The sequence below is a fragment of the Nanorana parkeri genome, unplaced genomic scaffold (genome assembly GCF_000935625.1).
Source record: "Nanorana parkeri isolate BGI_ZX_2015 unplaced genomic scaffold, ASM93562v1 scaffold2510, whole genome shotgun sequence".
In the NCBI taxonomy this organism is placed as follows: Eukaryota; Metazoa; Chordata; class Amphibia; order Anura; family Dicroglossidae; genus Nanorana; species Nanorana parkeri.
The window spans coordinates 26358-45346 of record NW_017308778.1 but is presented as its reverse complement, the minus strand read 5'-3'; the positions used below and the strand labels follow the sequence as shown (position 1 = coordinate 45346).

Genomic DNA, 18989 nt, shown 5'->3' with positions numbered 1-18989 from the left:
TCTATCTAAAATTTTACTTCTTATCACTCTTTTTCCCCAAGATCAATAGAGAGGTTGTGAACCATCCCATCGGGCACGCATACAGCAATAAACCTGATAAAGAACTAACCCTTCCAAAAGAGGCATAGATATATAGTTTCAAGAAATCACACTCTTGTTTATTTCTATCTTTATGTTGAGCTGATACCTATCTAAATTTGCTGGCTGGAATGAGGAGGGATTACATTCCAACTCTCCCAGACGTTCCGGCAGTCTCCTGCAATAAGATAGCGGCTCTCTGACACCTGGTATGGAAACATTTTATCCCGGGAAAGGTTTACTCTGTTCTCAATAGCAGAGTAAACCTTTCCGGGATCCCCTGCTATCTGATTTTTGTTTTTATTTTGATAACGGCACCGAACGCAAAGTAAAAGAAAAAAAACAACAGACAGCATGGGAATGAATAGCTAGGCTGCTATTGGCTATTTCAGTTTGCAATAGCCAATAGCAGGCTTGCACCCACCCACTGCTGCTGTCAATCAGCAGAGCTAGACCTAAAGTTTTTAAAAAAACAGCAGATAGCAGGGGAAACATTAGCTCCTCTGCTATCTGCCCTCATTTCATGGAATTGCCCTCTGTGAGGAAGAGGGCACCTCCCTGAAATGATTTTTTTCAGGTTGGGGTGTCTGTAGTTCAGGTTAGTGGCACTTTGCCCATGTTTGTACTGTAGTTGAAATTGCTTATACTTGTATATCACGATTATGATGTTTTGGCTTATTTTATGTAAGGTATCTGTTTCCCCTCCCTCCCTCAAGGAATTGTATACAGGGGCCTCCCAGACATTTGAAAAGCTGGTGAAAAGGTTGTTGTTCCAGACACTTCCTGAAATTGCTAGCTTGACATTAGGAGAGTGTGAAATTCTAAAGCATGAGCTACGGCAGAATCTGTCTGCAGAGCTGGAGAAGGCAGAGAATGAGAGGAAGACCAGGATCAAACTCTTCCAGGAGAAACTTGTACACGAAAAACAGGTATGGTTCAACAAAAAGTTCACTTTTCTGGTTTAATGTGACCAACCATCATTTCTACAAGTGTCTAGCTCCACATTCTGGTGTCAGATGATACATTTTAGAAATTGATGTTTGTAAAAAAGTAGAGATTTCCTAACACAAGTTGAGTAGAGAGAAGATAAGGAAAGCATGAGCTGATTATTGGATAGTCAGATGTGGGTGGATATAGCATGTTGTAATTGGGTTTATAAATGGAGAGGATGCAGTGTTTGTTCACTGATGAATAGAGAGCAAATATATGGTGTTTACATGGCATACACAGGGGGTAAACTAAATACGGGTAGATGTAAAGTGATTGTAGACAGGTAGGTAGCTTAAGGGTGAATGAATGGAGGCATGATGTAAGTTTGTATAGATGAATGTATGGAAGGAGGAGGGGGCTGTAGATGGGTGAATGGATAAAGGGATGAGGGGACTGTAGATGGAAGAATAGATCAGGGAAATCTGGTTGGGTGAATAGATGAGGGGAAGATGGATAGGTTAATGGATAAAGGGATGAGGAGAGGGTGGATGGAGGACTAGATCAGGGAACTCTGGATGGATGAATAGATGGGGGGGATGAGGGAAAAGTGGATGGGTAAGCAGATAGAAGAATGAGAGAACTCTGGATAGATAAATGGTTGGAGGGATGAGAGAACTATGGATAGGGGAACTGGTACATTCGCCATGGGCACAATGATGGATGGAGGGATGAGGGACCTATGAATAGGTAAATGAATGGGGGGATGAGGGGACTGTGGATAGGTGAATAGATGGAAGGATGAGGAGAGAAATGAGGGAGCTATAGATAGGTGGATGGATGAGGTGATGATCGAACTTTAGAATGGATGGAAAAATGAGGGGACAATGAATAGGTGGATGTATTTAGGGATTAGGGGACTGTGGACAGGTTGCTGAATAGAGGTGTCTGGGGATTGTGAAGGGAAGAAAGGATTGTAAACAGGTGGAAAGGAGAGTGGATTGTGAATGGATGGCTAGAGGTATGAGGGGACAAAACAGGAGGAATACATTGTGGACAGGTGGATGGAAAGGTTAGGGAATTGGGGTTGATTTGAGGGATGAGCGAATTATAGAGGGGTAAAGGGATTGTAGATGCGTGGATGGAGAGGTAAGCACATTGTAGTGGAATGGGGGAACTGCTGACAGGAGGGCTGGATAGCAAGATGAGGGGAGGAGGGGACTGTGAATATGAGGGATATATAGAGGCAGGAGGGAACTGTGAAAAGTAGAGACAGACAGACAGATTGGAGAAGGGGACTGTGAACATTAGGGATATATAGAGGGAGGAGGAAACTGTGAACATTAGGGATAGATAGATAGATAGATAGATGATGGATGGAGAAGGGGACTGTGAACATTAGGGATATATAGAAGGATGATGGAACTGTGGACAGATGAATTGAGAGGAGATAGAGTTACTAATAATATAGGCATTGATAGAGAGGAGAGAGGCTAACATTTCACAGTGAAACCATTTGAGCTAGGTAGATAGAGCAAGGATGAAGTGATCACAGGCAGTTAAATAAATAGAAGATTAAGAGATTATGTGAGGATAAAGAATGTTATAAGTATGGTTTGACAGAGGAAATAAGGATTGTGGACCAGCAGAGAATGAAATTATTGTGGATCAGTGATAAAGTACCTTAAAAAGAGCTTGGTATTGGGGTTTTGTGAGAAGAGTGAGTAAAGCATGACTATTAGAGAGAAGATCTAGGAAAGTACAATAGCCTCAAAGGGATGGTGCCAGACCTCTGTTGGCTTAGCAGGAGACAGTAATAAAGCACAATCTCGGGCTATCTACTTCATCTTTCTTTTGACCTAATAGCCATTATTCATAAATTAGATCAGAACAGAATGGGTTACTTGTGGCTTTACAGGTTGTGATGGGTCCCTTCACCAAGTTGTCTTAGTAACAGACAGAGCTTTTACGTGTGTAGAATAAACTGATCACTAATCTCTGGGGATCTGACTGCATGATGAACTAGAAGCCATTGTCGGCACAGAAGACTGACATTTCCTGTGTTAATTTGTTCATTCATTTCCATTTCTCTGGGGTGATTTGTTTTCTCTCCATATTCCGGCTAAGTAGCAGATGATATTAATTCTCAGGTAATGGCGAGCGTCACTGCTGTGACAGGTGTTACTAAGCAGAAAACGCCAGACATCTCCTGGCACCTTGCAGTCACTAATTAATGTAATTATTGGGAGAGATGTAATTAACGCTGTCAGTTATTCCACACAATATTAGCAGCAACTTGACCTATGACTACATACCCATGTAAATGTTATACATAAACAGTATCCTGGGGAAAAGATAAAGGAGAAGAAGCACTAATTGATCGGGTAATACTGGTTCTCTTTACATTGGTTTACAGGGGTTGTATAGAAAAACTATATTGTGACTTTTAGGAATTTATGAAAGCTTAAACCATAAATCCAGATGAAATATACTTTTCTTTCTCGCCCATTGACGGACATCGGAAGTCTGAAAGTGGCTTTTGTTTTTTGTTTTTCCACTACTCTGGATAAACAAAAGCCACAAAAAGTGGCTTTTGTTTATCCACTACTCTTAAGCTGGAGGTTCAGCCTGTCACTTCTGTTTATGGCCTTGTGTCTGAAAGGTCCCCTATTGCTATAGAGGTTTTCCAGTTATTTATGTACGAAGATTAGAAACAGCCTGATAGCCCTTTTTCTCGCTGACTTTATATCTACTTATTGGGGATTTTGTTTATATGTGGTTTGTTCCCACTGTGTATCGGTCCATGTCTCACCTTAACATGGTGACTACCATACACATTAGGGATGCTCCTGCCTTAATGTTCCCAACCATTAAGCTGGTGGAAGTCTGTTCCAAAACTATGATCTCAATGGAGGGTCATGCTTCAAACTCATTTTGGCTGTAATTTTGTTTTGCCAAACAATGTCTGATTGTTCAAAATGTTTCAGGTTTTTTACTCCAAACTTTTCAAAGTTCCAAAACCAAAGGTAGGCATCTCCGTTTTGCCCCGGTGCTAGTCCTACTACGCTCACAAGGTATTTTCACTGTGGCATACCTAGAGGACCTTCTATTGAGAGAACAGTCAGCTCAAACTCTGACCGTCAATGTGATGTGGACAGTGCAGATATTAACAAGGTTTGGTTGGATCCCGAACCTTCAACTGCTGTTGCTATTGACCCTCAGATCATTGAGCTCAAGTGACAGATATCTGTAGCGTTGAGTTTCAGCTGTGATTGCTTTTTAGAAGCCTCCCTGCTTGTTGTTTCTTGCATTGATCTCTTGTTGGTACGTATGTACAGGGCACTTTGGCTAAATTGCTTTATTGTGGAACCCTTTGGCAAGAGTTTTCTTCCCTGCCCCTTCTTCATTTTATAACTATAAACCTTCCTGTCTCTTCTCATTGGCTTGCCAATCTGCATCAGACACTCTCCAAACTTTTGGACAAAGGTATCATAGCCCAAGTCTCTGTTGCAGAAAGGTTTCAGGGGTTTTACGCCAATCTTTTCACTGTCACAAAACCCAAAGGGGCATTCACCCATCTTGGTCTTCAAGGCCCTGAATGTTTACATTTGAACCCATAAATCCTGGATGGAATCCACCAAGTCTGTCATTGCTTCCCTTCACCATGGGGACTCCTTGGCTTTGGTGCATAATAAAGATGCTTACTTACGTGTAACCATCTTTCCAGTTCACCAACATTTTCTGCATTTCGCTGTTGGGCTTTTGCACTACCAGTTTGTGGCCCTTTAATTCGGCCTATCTTTTGCACACCAGGCCTTCACAAAGGTGCTTGCTTAATTGTTAACCCTGTTGTGTAACAGTCTTTGAGAGCTCTGGAGGACAACATGTGTCTGACTGTCCAGAAATTGTAGATGTTTACTCTTTGACAATTAAAAGGTCTCTTAGGTGGTTAGGTGGCCTAATCAATAATTAATCTTGTGCTGTTTATGGCCATGACTTATAGATTGAGAACCATATTGATAGCTTGCATACAGCTCAGATGCTTTGCTTTTTGTAGCCTGAAAGCATTTTAATAGTTTATATGCGGCTTTTGTGATTGTGATTTTATCCATTATTTTACAGGGGTTGTACATTATAGTCCCTGCAGTTCTATATGTCATTACACGCATCAGTACCATCCACAACAGTCATCTTGCCTTGTACATTCAAAGAATGGCACACACACACAGTAGCTCAGACTGAATCAATTGCTTTTGATTCTGATAATGTGGCTGATGCTGCTGATGATAACATTTTGCATCTCAATCACTGTGTGAAATAAAGCAATTGACAGACATATAATAAGGTTATTTGCTGGCTATGAAAATGCTTTGCATAATGTCAATAGATTTTTTCAATCATTTGCCACATTGCGGAAAATATGATTTTTATTCAGGAAACAAATCATGCATATTGAGTACTTTAAGATGGAAGCTATCTGTGTTACCCACAGGCTTAAATCAATTTAAACCAAACTTTAAAATGCCAACTAAACTTGTCAACTGTCCTCTATAATCAGATATAACTCTTCTTTTAACTGCTGTGCTGCTGTATTATTTATAATAAGGTTCCTCAGCATGCTTTTGTGTGCTGAGGGTACTTTAATAATGTCCTACGGCAGAAACGTTCTCTGAATCTCCTGCATCTGACAGCTCCTTTCACACACATTGATTAGGAAGCAATTTGAGTCGTCAGGGAAGTCCTTCCTTCCCTCTATATCGAGGATCCTCATAGCAGATGGAGGAGGAGTTCTAGGCACGCTCTCAGTGCAGGATACTTGGTCATTGGATAAGTCATATCTCTCCATCAACATCCTTCAACTTTGGGTGATTTGTCTGCCTTTGCAGCTTTGGGTCAACCTACTGGAGGGTCATCTGATCTGCATTCAGTTGGACAGCATCTTGGAGTGGTGTACAATAATCATCATGGAGTTTTAAAAAATCTCAAGAGAGGTAGACTGGATCTTGTCTTGGGCAGAACTTTCACATTCAAGCCTTGTTAGCCGTGTACATTCTAAGTGTAGACAAGTGGCAGGCAGACTTCCTTAACCGGCTATATCTGGACCCAGGGGGGTATTCCCATCCGGAGATGTTTCAGAGCCTGTGTTGCAGGGGATGCTAGATGTAGACCCCCTGGCCTTCAATTTCAAAAACATCCTGGAAAGGTTTGTGTTTAGAAACAGAGTCTTCTAGCGGATGTAGTGGTGGTGGTCTGTGGGATCAGGGCATCCTGATTTATGCCTTTCCTCCCCTGAAATGTCTTCCTCATCTGCTTCGCAGGATCAAGATAGAGGGCATTCCGGTGATCCTCATTGCTTGGGGCTGGGCCAGGCAGATGGGGTACACTAACCTGGTAAGACTCCTGGCAGACACTGAAGGGCTCTGTCAAATTGTCAGGATCTTCTGTCCTTGGGACAGATTTCCCATCCTCCTTAACGGTTGCTGGCTTTAACAGCATGGCTGGGGGATAGGAAAAAGTCTGTTGTTCCTATGATGCTTAAATCCTAGGAAATCATTGGACATGGAAGGCATACTTCACTTGGTGTGAGTCTTTTGTCTTCCATGCCAAGAGTTTCTCCAGGGAACGAATCATCGCCTTCCTGTAGCTGGGCATGTACAACATTTGGCTTGCATCCACTTTATGCCGACTTTTTGAGCTGAAAGCAGTCCCCAGTTTTTGGTTGATTTTCTTGGGCCTCTTATTTGTTTGCTGTGTTGCCCACTTCTCACTTGTGTTTTTAAACATCCAGAAGGCTAAAGACTTTCTGTGTCCCTCAACAGTCGAGAATAAAATAGTATTTTTTACTCACTGTAAAATCTATTTTTGAGGTCATTGAGGGACACAGGTCCCACCCCTCTGTTTATGATCATACTCAGTACTGCTCTGCTACAAAACTGGGGCATGCAGATAGTAGGAGGGGCTATACTGGGCTAGCCTACAGTTTTGTTTTCGGTTTGCCAGTATCCAATCGTCTTGCAGGCTCCAGTATAACCCAAACGTTAAAGACTTCCTATGCCCCTTAATTGACTCAGAAAATGATTTTACAGTGAATACAAAAATCTATCTTGTCATATTTTTATTGGCTATTTTGCTGTAAAACAAACCTTCACTTCAACTATACACATGATCAGTTCCTGACAGTTTAATTACTTATAGTTTGCATTTTCTCAGCCTTTTCTTCTCTTTGACATTCAAGCAAGCTGATGTGCACTGTGTCTTCACAGTCATAATGCTGCGTGTGGAGGCAATATTCCCAATGACAAGGCCTTAATCACACACTGAACTTTAGAACAGATGGTACACCATCTTGTCAGGAAAAGTCTTTAGGACTCTGTCCCTCGTGCCTTACAGAGGTGGAAACTGAAAACTGAAGAAAATATCCTCATCTTCAAAGTGTATCTCCCACCACCAGGATCTGCCTCTCCTGACCCTCCATCCTGCTCCCGTCCTCACCGGAGCAGTCACTCCCCCTCCGGGTAGAGGATGCTTCGTGCTCCAGCAGTGTCCCCCCTGAACTGATGTCCCCAACATCCTGCAACTTGGCAAATTTATTGGGGTGAATCAGATCAGGGCTGACCTCTCTAGCACTCTTCCCCCTCCCCCGCCTTCTAACAGTGACCCAGCTTTGTCAGTGACTGTCCCTTTGAAGAAAACGATATGCTGCAGAAGGGAAGCTAGAGAAAGCTCTATTTATATTTCTCCTCATTTTTTATCCCTTTGACAAGTAATAAGGAATACCAGTGTTACTGGGACTGAAAGGCACACACAGCAATATTAATCAGAAGTTCGCTTACCACATCAACAAAAAAAAATGGAATTTATAAAACTGTCTGTGTCACTCAGAAGAATGCGCACAAGTTGTTGCTTGCCTCAGATTCCCCATATTGTCCCCGATTGTCTGTGTGCACAATAAATATTGGTGCTTGCCCCCGATTCACTTACCTGTTGGAAACAGGTACATTTATTTGGCACAAGCATCACCATTTGCAGTGCGGAGGCGTTCTGAGGCCAGAGTGAGCTGAGAGGGTCCTGAACAACTAGTGATGCTGACAGTGGCCGGGAATTGATGGGGATGCTGAAGGACTAGTTTTTCATCAGGTCTGTTCTGCTGCTGATTGACTGAAGACAGTATGGGGATTGCATAGCCAACAGCAGGATCTACATTGGCTATGGAATCCATCCATTGCCTGCTGTCAATTACAAGGGTGGCACCCCTGATGGAGAACTAGTCACTCAGAGTTCCCCACCAGGCTCCTTTTACTGGCAGCACCATTGGATGCTCAGAGGTTGTCGTCTATGCAGCCGGCAGCCTCTTCGCAACCAGTGACTAACTGCCCAGCCCCTGTCTGCTGGGAGATTTCCCGGTCAACAGCTGAATGTAAGCAAAGGGGCAGGGGGATGCCGGCCAAAATCCTTACCCAATGATGGGTATATGGCCTTGGCCATATAAACCCCTGTCAATGGAACAGTATTTGAGGAGAATATTCTCAGTGGCTTTTTAACCCTTTGCAACACTATTCAAAACAAATAAGTTTTGGTTGCAATTATGCTTCAAACAAATCCGAAAATCTGTTGTGTTCATTAGGCCTTAGTGACTTTTAATCTCCTTAGAGTTGCTTCCTCAGTACAGATATACAAATGGCATGGGACCTAAAATGTAACTGCTTTTATACCAGAAGCATCCTTTCTTACAACCACTAAATCTACCGCCTCTGCAATTGACTTGTGATTGCTGAGATATTGGTCTGACTCATCCGGGAACATGTTCGACCTCTGCTGCACGACTTCTCTTTTTATATAGAGAACATCAGTCCTAAGCTGCAGGCTAGTAGCAAGGGACAGCCTGCATTAGTAGCAGTGGAGCATTGAAAACCTGTTATTTTGGTGCACACTCTAATGGTGGGTGCAATTTTCTAAAATACTTCAAATGGATTTTAAAATATGTTTTTAAATTTGTGAACATAACAAATAAAGAAATTAGTATATGTAGAAAAGAAGTCTTCATTGCCTTTCATGCCGACATGTTGGTACATTAGCCCCAATGTGCCATAAACATTCAGCTTATTGTTTTTATAGTAGATGAAGGTTAAGGTGAGTTGATTGGTTTCATCATTGCCAGAACCTAACCTAACAAAAATGCTTTCATTTATTTTGGTTATGCGAGATTAAGTATTTTTGTCTATTGATTTCTATTCCTTTCTTGTTGCAGTTGTGGGCACGAGAGCAAGCGCTGTCAGCCATGCTTGATAAGTATGTATGTGAGACACAGCAGCAGATCACCAGAGAGGTGTTAGATCGGTTAAGTGGCCTCAGCGAGGAGTAAGTGATCCTTAAAGAAATAATAGTCTAATGCCTATCTCATATTAAAGCTGAACACCAGGCAAATAAAAAAAAAGACCCCCCTGTATTCATTAATACATCCTCAAATGTATTTTTAAAATGCAAGTAGTGCAAGTACCTGAATCCGACTTGCTATCAGCCTCTTGAAATTCCAGACTGCAGGAGCATAAAGAGCCAATCAGTTGTGTTGTGGTGCAAAGAACATGCTGATAAGAGGAGAGAGCAGAGTGACCGTAAATTGAGCATTGTACTGTTTCTCCTTTAGCAGTCCAGTTATAGGCTGGGGGGTGGGGAGGAGAAAGTGTTCCTGTACTGCAGCAAGGAAAATCACATGTCCTGCCCTGGAAGACGGGGCTGTGGAAGAGTTGTGTGAATCTCTGGACCGAATGGACAGAAATACAAATCCTTTGGCAAGTAAAAATGCTCCTTTTATATGTATTTTGTCTGTGTATTTAGCTGTTTGCCTGGGATACAGCCTTAAAGAGTAATGGTGAGAAGTGTTTGGCATAGCAAACAATTAGAAGTCATTTCTTGACTAATCTGACAGCGCTCTGTGCCTAAGTTCCCCTAAGAGTCAGATGGTCACACTACGTTTACTTTTAGGCCTTGTTCACACCATCCTCAGTGCGTTCCGACCCCATTGTGGCCGGAACGCACTGGATCGCATTGCGGCTGGCTTAGTTTGTTATAGGGTCCGGTCCCCAAAAAATGCTGCCTTGCGTTCCCGTGCGACCGATCGCATTGCGGCCGGACGACGTGGCTGTAGTGCCATTCAGTTCAACGCACCGCCACACCCCCTCACGCCCCACAACTAACTGAGCCAAACTCAATGCAATCCAGTGCGTTCCGGCCACAATTGAGGATGGTGTGCATGAGGCCTTACATTGCACATGCATGCGCATTGACGTGTTTTTATGCATTGTGTTTGCATGCTTTTTAATACATGCATTTTAATGTGTTTACTGAACAAGGGGCAGGTTGATTTGCAACTATTTGTGTGGCAAATTCCTGATTGCAGTTAATCAGAATTTATTCTGCTCAAGTCAGACCATAATGGGTTTTGATTGGTTGCTCTTGGTTAAGAATTAGCACCCTTTTATGAATATGGCAGCATATGCAGAATCAAACATTTTAAACCATCATCATGCCCTGATAAGGTGATTTACATCAGGACAATTTACCTTTTATACAGTAAGTGTATCTCTAGAAATAAATTCCTCAAATAAAACCTTCCTCAAAATAGTCATATTTGTGCAGCCGTTAATTGCAAAAAGGTTTTCTGTTTCTTATGCTTTCCATGCCATTTGGATCTGCAACAAACTGTATTGTAACTCCATCTTGTCTTATGCCAGGTCCCACAGACTTGCAGTACAGAGACACAAGTTTTTGTTGAGATCTGTGATGCGTACGCTCTCCCTGCGAAATATTACTATGGCAACCCTGACACAGATGAGGATGTCCAGAAAGATTGTCATTGTTCAAGAGCTGAAGGAGCAACATGCCTTGGAAAAGGGCAAGTGGCACTTACAGGACGAGGAGCAGTGGCAAACCCAGAGCGAGATGGTAAGCCTACATTGCTGCATCTTTTTAATTACGGCGCTATGACGTCAATTGTGCCACTTAGGACAGTGCAAGACAAGGAAAGATCCACTTCACTCAGTTTAACCCTTTAATGCCCCCTAATTATTGCTTGATTAATCTAATTGACAGCTGACTCTTCAGAGTGAACTAACCAGGGAATATGAACTGCAGTTTGAGTTACTATTGCATTGTTTGCCATAACCCAAACCTGTGTATTGGCTATTCAGGGCAAAGCGATAGGTTGACTTTAATCCCCCACCCCTTTCTAGCAGCATACACATACCTTGGCACTCCAGCTGTGCCAAAACTGCAAATCCCAACATGCATCTGCCTCTGGGAGTTATGTCTGTGGCTGTCAGAGCCTTGCAATGCCTCATGGGACTTGTAGTTCCAAAACAGCTGGAGTGCCAAGGTTCGCCATCACTGCTCTAGAGGGAGCCACAGAGCAACTACTCCTCCATTTCTTAATGGGATTTCAAGAGTCATAGATTTGTATTGTAAAGCAAAGCAATTGTGTAGCACTCAAAAGCAGAAAGCAGGATACATGGAGAAAAGTGCCGTGCATCAGCATTGTGTAGCGAATAATTTATAACACAAACTGGTATTGCATTCACATTTTTAAAAAAAAACCTTACAGTCAAATCATCTGACGTTCGAGGGTCCTTTGGTAGGATCCCTAAACGTGGCCACTTCTAAGCAGTGCATCCTAATCCCAGAGTTAGCAGTATGGATGCTGGGGAGTGGTCTCTCCTTTTTATTCATGTACACTTCTGCATCATCATTCAGGTGACATTCAGGGTCTGCACCTTCTTCTTTCAGGACAGGCTGCTAGAGATGATATCCTATATGACAAAAAAATAAGATGGCATAGTGTAGGTTGTAGATTCTGAGGGTAGGACAAAGCAGAAAAATAACATAGAACACTAAGAAAAGATAGTCGTAGATAAAACAGTGTAAGTGGGTTTTATAGGATGCTGCGATTGAATGATCTAGGAGAAAAGTATAGAACAAAAGGGTAGGACCGCTGCTTTCTGTAAATGACAGCTATTTGTTATAATAAATATCTCTTGCTTCTTTGAACAGGAAGCTCATATCTCAGAGGAGGAAAGCAAGCTGGAGGAGGAAACCTGGCAGGCACGCAGTGACTTCCAGCAGCAACTTCTTTTAGACTTGACAGAAGCCAATCATGGCATTCGCCAGCACATGGAGCGTGCCATAGGGCAGAGCCTGATACACCATGCACAGCAAGAGGCTGCCAAGAGCATGATAGAAGAGAACAGTGAATTCAAGGTGATGCTTTACTTCTTGCTTTCCATAAACACTGTACTGGCGGCATTAATGGGGCTGTGGCAGGCTGAGAACACTTTTCTAAGTGATATGTTATGTCCATTACTTTTATAATTTAGTAAACTCAACTTTCTCCATAGAGCCATAGAGATCTTTGTATGGGATGGTGTTTTCGGTACTGATGAACACACTATAATCACTTCCCCTCGCACACTACTGGCTGTTCTATGCTTGACTTCTCTTCATAGATTACCAACTTCTATTTGACATGAAGCACATTGAGTGGAATACATGAGGAGTGCAGCAGCCACTTTTCCGAGTTCCATCACACGTCTGTGTGACAAATGGCGTTGCGTGCAGCAAATTCATGTACATGATGGAAACATGTTTTTGAATTTGTCGCTACTCTTACAGGACTGTCGCCGTTATCACCACTTTACACCGAGAGACATATTTACTCCAAAATTGAATTGGTTTAGCACCTCTTTCTTTGTATTACAATGGTATTTATTGTTGCATTTGTCACAAGCATAGTGTCTCAATACTAAAGTGTCGTAAATAAGAACTTCAAGTAGCTTAAACTCTCAAACTTATTTTTCAGGATTGAGTCCAGATAAAAATTGCCCAGCAAAGTATTTCTTTCGCTTTTGGCCAAATCACTTACAGTCATCATGTTTCCAAACAGCTGGCTTAATTTCTCTCAGCTCAGATTCCCTGAACTTCCTGCCCAGTACAAGATCACAAGGGACAGGACGGTCTCCAGCAGATGTCCATATACAGTAATACCTCGGTGCACGAACGCTTCTGTTCGTGAACAATTCGGTTCGCGAACAGAAAGTTGGGCAAAGTCTTGTTTCCGTTCACGAACTCCACATCGAGTGACGAACACGACCACGGCCGTCTTCCCCGCTCTGACACATGGTTGTGGCTTCCTCTAGTCGAGATCACGGTCACAGACAGACCTATGCACACTTGCTGTGAAGCTTTTTTTGTGTGCTTTTTAGCACATACAGTACTGTACAGTATTATTCAATCCAGCATGGCTCCAAAGAAAGTGCAGAGCAAGCATGGTGGAAAAAAGAACCTTATGGGGAAATTTGATTCGATTTGCAACCAATTCGTTTTGCAACCAGAAACGTGGAACGAATTAAGTTCGTGAACCGAGGTACCATTGTACTAGTTTGGAGAAGGAGGAGGGAGGATGGAGAAACAGGGGAAAGGGGATTGGCTTGCCTTGCTGTGTTTGTGTGCTTTGTAAAAACACACAGACACAGCTTGCTAGCACACACAAGGGTGGATCCACAGGACCCTGCAAGGGAAAGGAGCCACCCTAAAATAGGATGTCAGGGGACTAGATGATTCTGCTGGAAACGTTTAAACATCAAGGAGCAGTATCCACTGTAATTTAATCAGCATCTGAAATAGCTTAACAACCTTTGTCTATTTCAATGTTGCTTGAATTTGGCGCTTCACTTGGCCATACCGCCAGACAAGAGTTGCAACTACTGGCTGCTCTGAGTGTATGAGGAAGAAATCCCAAAGTTATTGGATACTGAGGTTTAGGAACCCCTCATGATGTATCTCTAATGGTGATGAATCCACAGAACAAGGTTTGTATTTATTTACTGTTCAAGTAAATAAAGTTTGTTCAATGTCAGCACTATTGTGACTCCAAATGATGCTACAGGCCTGCTGATCCTGCCAGTGAAGACGGATTAATGCAGCTTCCTGTGATGTGGTGACCATACTTTTGCACTGTTCCTGATTGAAATCTGTTTATAATCACTTAATTGCCCTGAATTACCACATTAGACATCAGACAGGTGGTGATATGCTTTACCCGCATTTGGTAACTAAAATGGTGGGTGTATGCTTTACCCGCATTTTGGAACTAAAAAAAAAAAGACAGTTGTTTATGCATGAAACTGGCCTGTTAAGGGGATTATATTCCTAATTTCTCTGCAAATTCAATAGGCAATACCTCTTTTTGACAGATTATTGCTTTCCATAAACACTGTACTGGCGGCATTAATGGGGCTGTGGCAGGCTGAGAACACTTTTCTAAGTGATATGTTATGTCCATTACTTTTATAATTTAGTAAACTCAACTTTCTCCATAGAGCCATAGAGATCTTTGTATGGGATGGTGTTTTCGGTACTGATGAACACACTATAATCACTTCCCCTCGCACACTACTGGCTGTTCTATGCTTGACTTCTCTTCATAGATTACCAACTTCTATTTGACATGAAGCACATTGAGTGGAATACATGAGGAGTGCAGCAGCCACTTTTCCGAGTTCCATCACACGTCTGTGTGACAAATGGCGTTGCGTGCAGCAAATTCATGTACATGATGGAAACATGTTTTTGAATTTGTCGCTACTCTTACAGGACTGTCGCCGTTATCACCACTTTACACCGAGAGACATATTTACTCCAAAATTGAATTGGTTTAGCACCTCTTTCTTTGTATTACAATGGTATTTATTGTTGCATTTGTCACAAGCATAGTGTCTCAATACTAAAGTGTCGTAAATAAGAACTTCAAGTAGCTTAAACTCTCAAACTTATTTTTCAGGATTGAGTCCAGATAAAAATTGCCCAGCAAAGTATTTCTTTCGCTTTTGGCCAAATCACTTACAGTCATCATGTTTCCAAACAGCTGGCTTAATTTCTCTCAGCTCAGATTCCCTGAACTTCCTGCCCAGTACAAGATCACAAGGGACAGGACGGTCTCCAGCAGATGTCCATATACAGTAATACCTCGGTGCACGAACGCTTCTGTTCGTGAACAATTCGGTTCGCGAACAGAAAGTTGGGCAAAGTCTTGTTTCCGTTCACGAACTCCACATCGAGTGACGAACACGACCACGGCCGTCTTCCCCGCTCTGACACATGGTTGTGGCTTCCTCTAGTCGAGATCACGGTCACAGACAGACCTATGCACACTTGCTGTGAAGCTTTTTTTGTGTGCTTTTTAGCACATACAGTACTGTACAGTATTATTCAATCCAGCATGGCTCCAAAGAAAGTGCAGAGCAAGCATGGTGGAAAAAAGAACCTTATGGGGAAATTTGATTCGATTTGCAACCAATTCGTTTTGCAACCAGAAACGTGGAACGAATTAAGTTCGTGAACCGAGGTACCATTGTACTAGTTTGGAGAAGGAGGAGGGAGGATGGAGAAACAGGGGAAAGGGGATTGGCTTGCCTTGCTGTGTTTGTGTGCTTTGTAAAAACACACAGACACAGCTTGCTAGCACACACAAGGGTGGATCCACAGGACCCTGCAAGGGAAAGGAGCCACCCTAAAATAGGATGTCAGGGGACTAGATGATTCTGCTGGAAACGTTTAAACATCAAGGAGCAGTATCCACTGTAATTTAATCAGCATCTGAAATAGCTTAACAACCTTTGTCTATTTCAATGTTGCTTGAATTTGGCGCTTCACTTGGCCATACCGCCAGACAAGAGTTGCAACTACTGGCTGCTCTGAGTGTATGAGGAAGAAATCCCAAAGTTATTGGATACTGAGGTTTAGGAACCCCTCATGATGTATCTCTAATGGTGATGAATCCACAGAACAAGGTTTGTATTTATTTACTGTTCAAGTAAATAAAGTTTGTTCAATGTCAGCACTATTGTGACTCCAAATGATGCTACAGGCCTGCTGATCCTGCCAGTGAAGACGGATTAATGCAGCTTCCTGTGATGTGGTGACCATACTTTTGCACTGTTCCTGATTGAAATCTGTTTATAATCACTTAATTGCCCTGAATTACCACATTAGACATCAGACAGGTGGTGATATGCTTTACCCGCATTTGGTAACTAAAAAAAAAAAGACAGTTGTTTATGCATGAAACTGGCCTGTTAAGGGGATTATATTCCTAATTTCTCTGCAAATTCAATAGGCAATACCTCTTTTTGACAGATTAATACTGTAATGATGAAGGTGAGCATGAATCACCTTGACATGCATGTAAACATCTTCCAGATCACTCCAGATGTCAAAAGGCCTGTGGTGTTCTATTTTTGGCACGGAACCCACTCTGGATGGTGGAAATAAATAATTGAACGCAGTCCAGATGGTGTATTTGTATTTGGACAAAATTAAATCAAGGTTTCTTACCTCAGACTGAGTATTGGAGGGAATTCTCTGCTTTGCTTCTCCCATCTCCTACTATTCGCAGGTTGTTTTCTATATTTAATTTTTCTAACTTCGGATGACAGGAGCGTCTGCTGGAAGCTGCAGTGGAGAGCGTGTACATCACAAGCAGTAATGTGAACAATCTGGTTCAAAGCTATTATCAAATCACGGAGCAAATTCTAAAGGATTATGAAAAGGAAAAGAGTAAACAGTTAAAGGCCGCAAAAGGTAATTTATTGGTGGGAGATTATGTATACTGAGTCATTGTCAGCGATTTACTTAGACTGGTGTCCATGGAATTATCTTATGCTGACACGTCTATTAACAGGTGTACATAGGCTTCAGATATCTAATGATCTGGCCATTTATAGTTGGAACTGACAGCAATCTAATGTCTATGAGGCACCTTTAGACAGTCTGTTACAACTATTCTTGGGGGATCAGTTAGGTTAGATGTAGCCCATGCCTAACACATGCATCCTGGGAAGGTTACATCAGCATTGCATTTCTGGGAAATCTCATCTGAAATCTCATGGAAACGCATTTTTTCCCCCTGAGATGATGAGCATGGTCACATGTGCCAAAGTTCCAGGAAGTAAAGGGAGATGGATTCATCTGCCCTTAGTAAAAATGGCCACTGTGAGAAGAATAGGGGAAGGTAAATAAAAATAAAGGATGCAAAGAATAGAAAGCCGGCAATTATCTATAAGTATCTGTTTATAGATTGTCATTACTAAACATTTCCAAAGGCGTCTTTGTTGTCATTTTAAAGATAAGAGCAACATTTCTCTTTAATGCCCTTCAACAGATCAACAGCGTTGAGATGAACTCTGCAGATAGGGTTCTTACAGCCATCAGCTTTTACTTCTATGGCTTAAACCTTTTTTCCAAAAAAGAATAAAGTTGCTGTTACTGCTTTAAAAGTGTTTTGCTTTAATTTGTCTATGACTTGAAATCCATCCACACCTTCAATTCCACCTAAAACTACCCTGTCCGCAGGGTGGCAACATTGGTGTGTGATTTCACTGCACAATGAACAGAGTTGTCATCCTATTACAGAAAATGGAAAAATATTGTGGGGCTTAGAAAAACAAAAACTGCTGTGTTAATGGTGGTGAGAGGCGGCTTCATACATGTCATGTTTTATTACCAGTTAAGATACTTGAATGTATTTTTAAGGTTTAACGCCTGAGTTTAGTGTCACACAATGTAAACAGCTGATATGTGAATGTGATCATGTTACAATTGTAAAGTAGGTGTTATCCCAATTTGGCTGCAAAAGTGGAAATACACTTTAAAGTGACTCTGTCATGAGAAAAGCGCAGCTGCTGCCATTTGCTGGCCTCCTCTTGAAATTGCTGGTTACCTGGCTGTGTCTGACTTGAGTATTTTCGAGTCAAAGACACAGAACAAGTTTGCTGTAAATGAGCATCAGGAAACCTTTAAAGCTCTCTATACCTGCTCTGGGCTAGCAACTCAGACAGCACTGAAGCCAGAGCATCAGCATGACAGCCAGGGAACTATCACTCTCAAAGGGAGAGTTCATCAATGACAGCCTCTGTTATTTTGTCATGACGAGTTCCTTTAATTTTACAGAGGAGTTTAAAACTATGATTATAACTTGCTTTTTATAGCTTTCTGTTGGCCTTATCACTTGTTATACTTTTATTATCCTCATGAGGTGAGAAAAATGAGGGACCTCTGGACTTATTCATGGTAACACTTGCAGAATGCAGAATGAAATAGATAATATTACCATTTACTTATTTCACTTAAATGTTTTCTCTTTTCAGATAATACAGTTCGCACAAAATTGCACAATAACAAGAAACCGACCAGCAGTGAAAAGGCTTTACAACAGGAATCCGGTCACAATCTCCATAGAAGGTTAGTGGCAAAGAATTAATCAGAATGCATGACTAAGTTTGGCTCCTTAAAATGTTTCCTTTTTTCTCATGAAGTCTTTAGTACAAGCACAACGCATATGTGTACTGATGCTGCCTAGTAATGTACAGCGAGTCAGCGAAGTGCCCGGCAGGAAGTCCAGCACATGCAATTACACAGAGATAAACTGTCAGTCATAATTGACAGCCGTTCTCCGTGCAGTCAGGTCCTGGGCACCTGCTATAGATCCAATTTATCTCTAATTCCAAGAAACATCCTATTATCTTACTGTACACACAGTGAAGTTAAAAGTCCAGTTCATCGTGGATTGTTTTTGCTACCCACTCAATTATTATATCACCAAGCACATTGTTTCCAGCAATTTGCAACCACCATTCTCTCTTTTATTTTACCACTCATCCTTTTTTTCCCCACCCTTGGCCTAAATCATCCCACCCTCCCCATCCACAGATCTGTACTTACCGAGATCTGATGGGCATGGCTCTGCTGCTGTTTTTATCCAACGTTTCAGTCCTCCGTCTTGTGGCCACACCTGCACATTACAGCTCCACAGACTTCTATGGGGCAGTCTCCCAGCCCGGAGAAGTAGGAAAGTAGAGGGATAATTTGAGGGACAGACTGAGCAGCCTCTCATTAACATACAATGCTTCTAAGTCTTTAACCCTTTGTTAGGACGCAGC

The 18989-nt window shown here is 42.1% G+C and overlaps 1 protein-coding gene across 1 annotated transcript in view; it reads left to right on the top strand.

The window, feature by feature from the left end:
• EVC (EvC ciliary complex subunit 1) overlaps positions 1-18989 on the top strand; it is an 83770-nt gene that overhangs the window by 62558 nt on the left and 2223 nt on the right. Inside the window, exons 12-18 of the mRNA XM_018573735.1 lie at positions 795-1007; positions 9254-9363; positions 10737-10947; positions 12049-12255; positions 16488-16643; positions 17404-17416; positions 18198-18291. Coding sequence (XP_018429237.1) covers positions 795-1007; positions 9254-9363; positions 10737-10947; positions 12049-12255; positions 16488-16643; positions 17404-17416; positions 18198-18291 — 1004 coding nt within the window. The remainder of the gene's footprint in view (positions 1-794; positions 1008-9253; positions 9364-10736; positions 10948-12048; positions 12256-16487; positions 16644-17403; positions 17417-18197; positions 18292-18989) is intronic.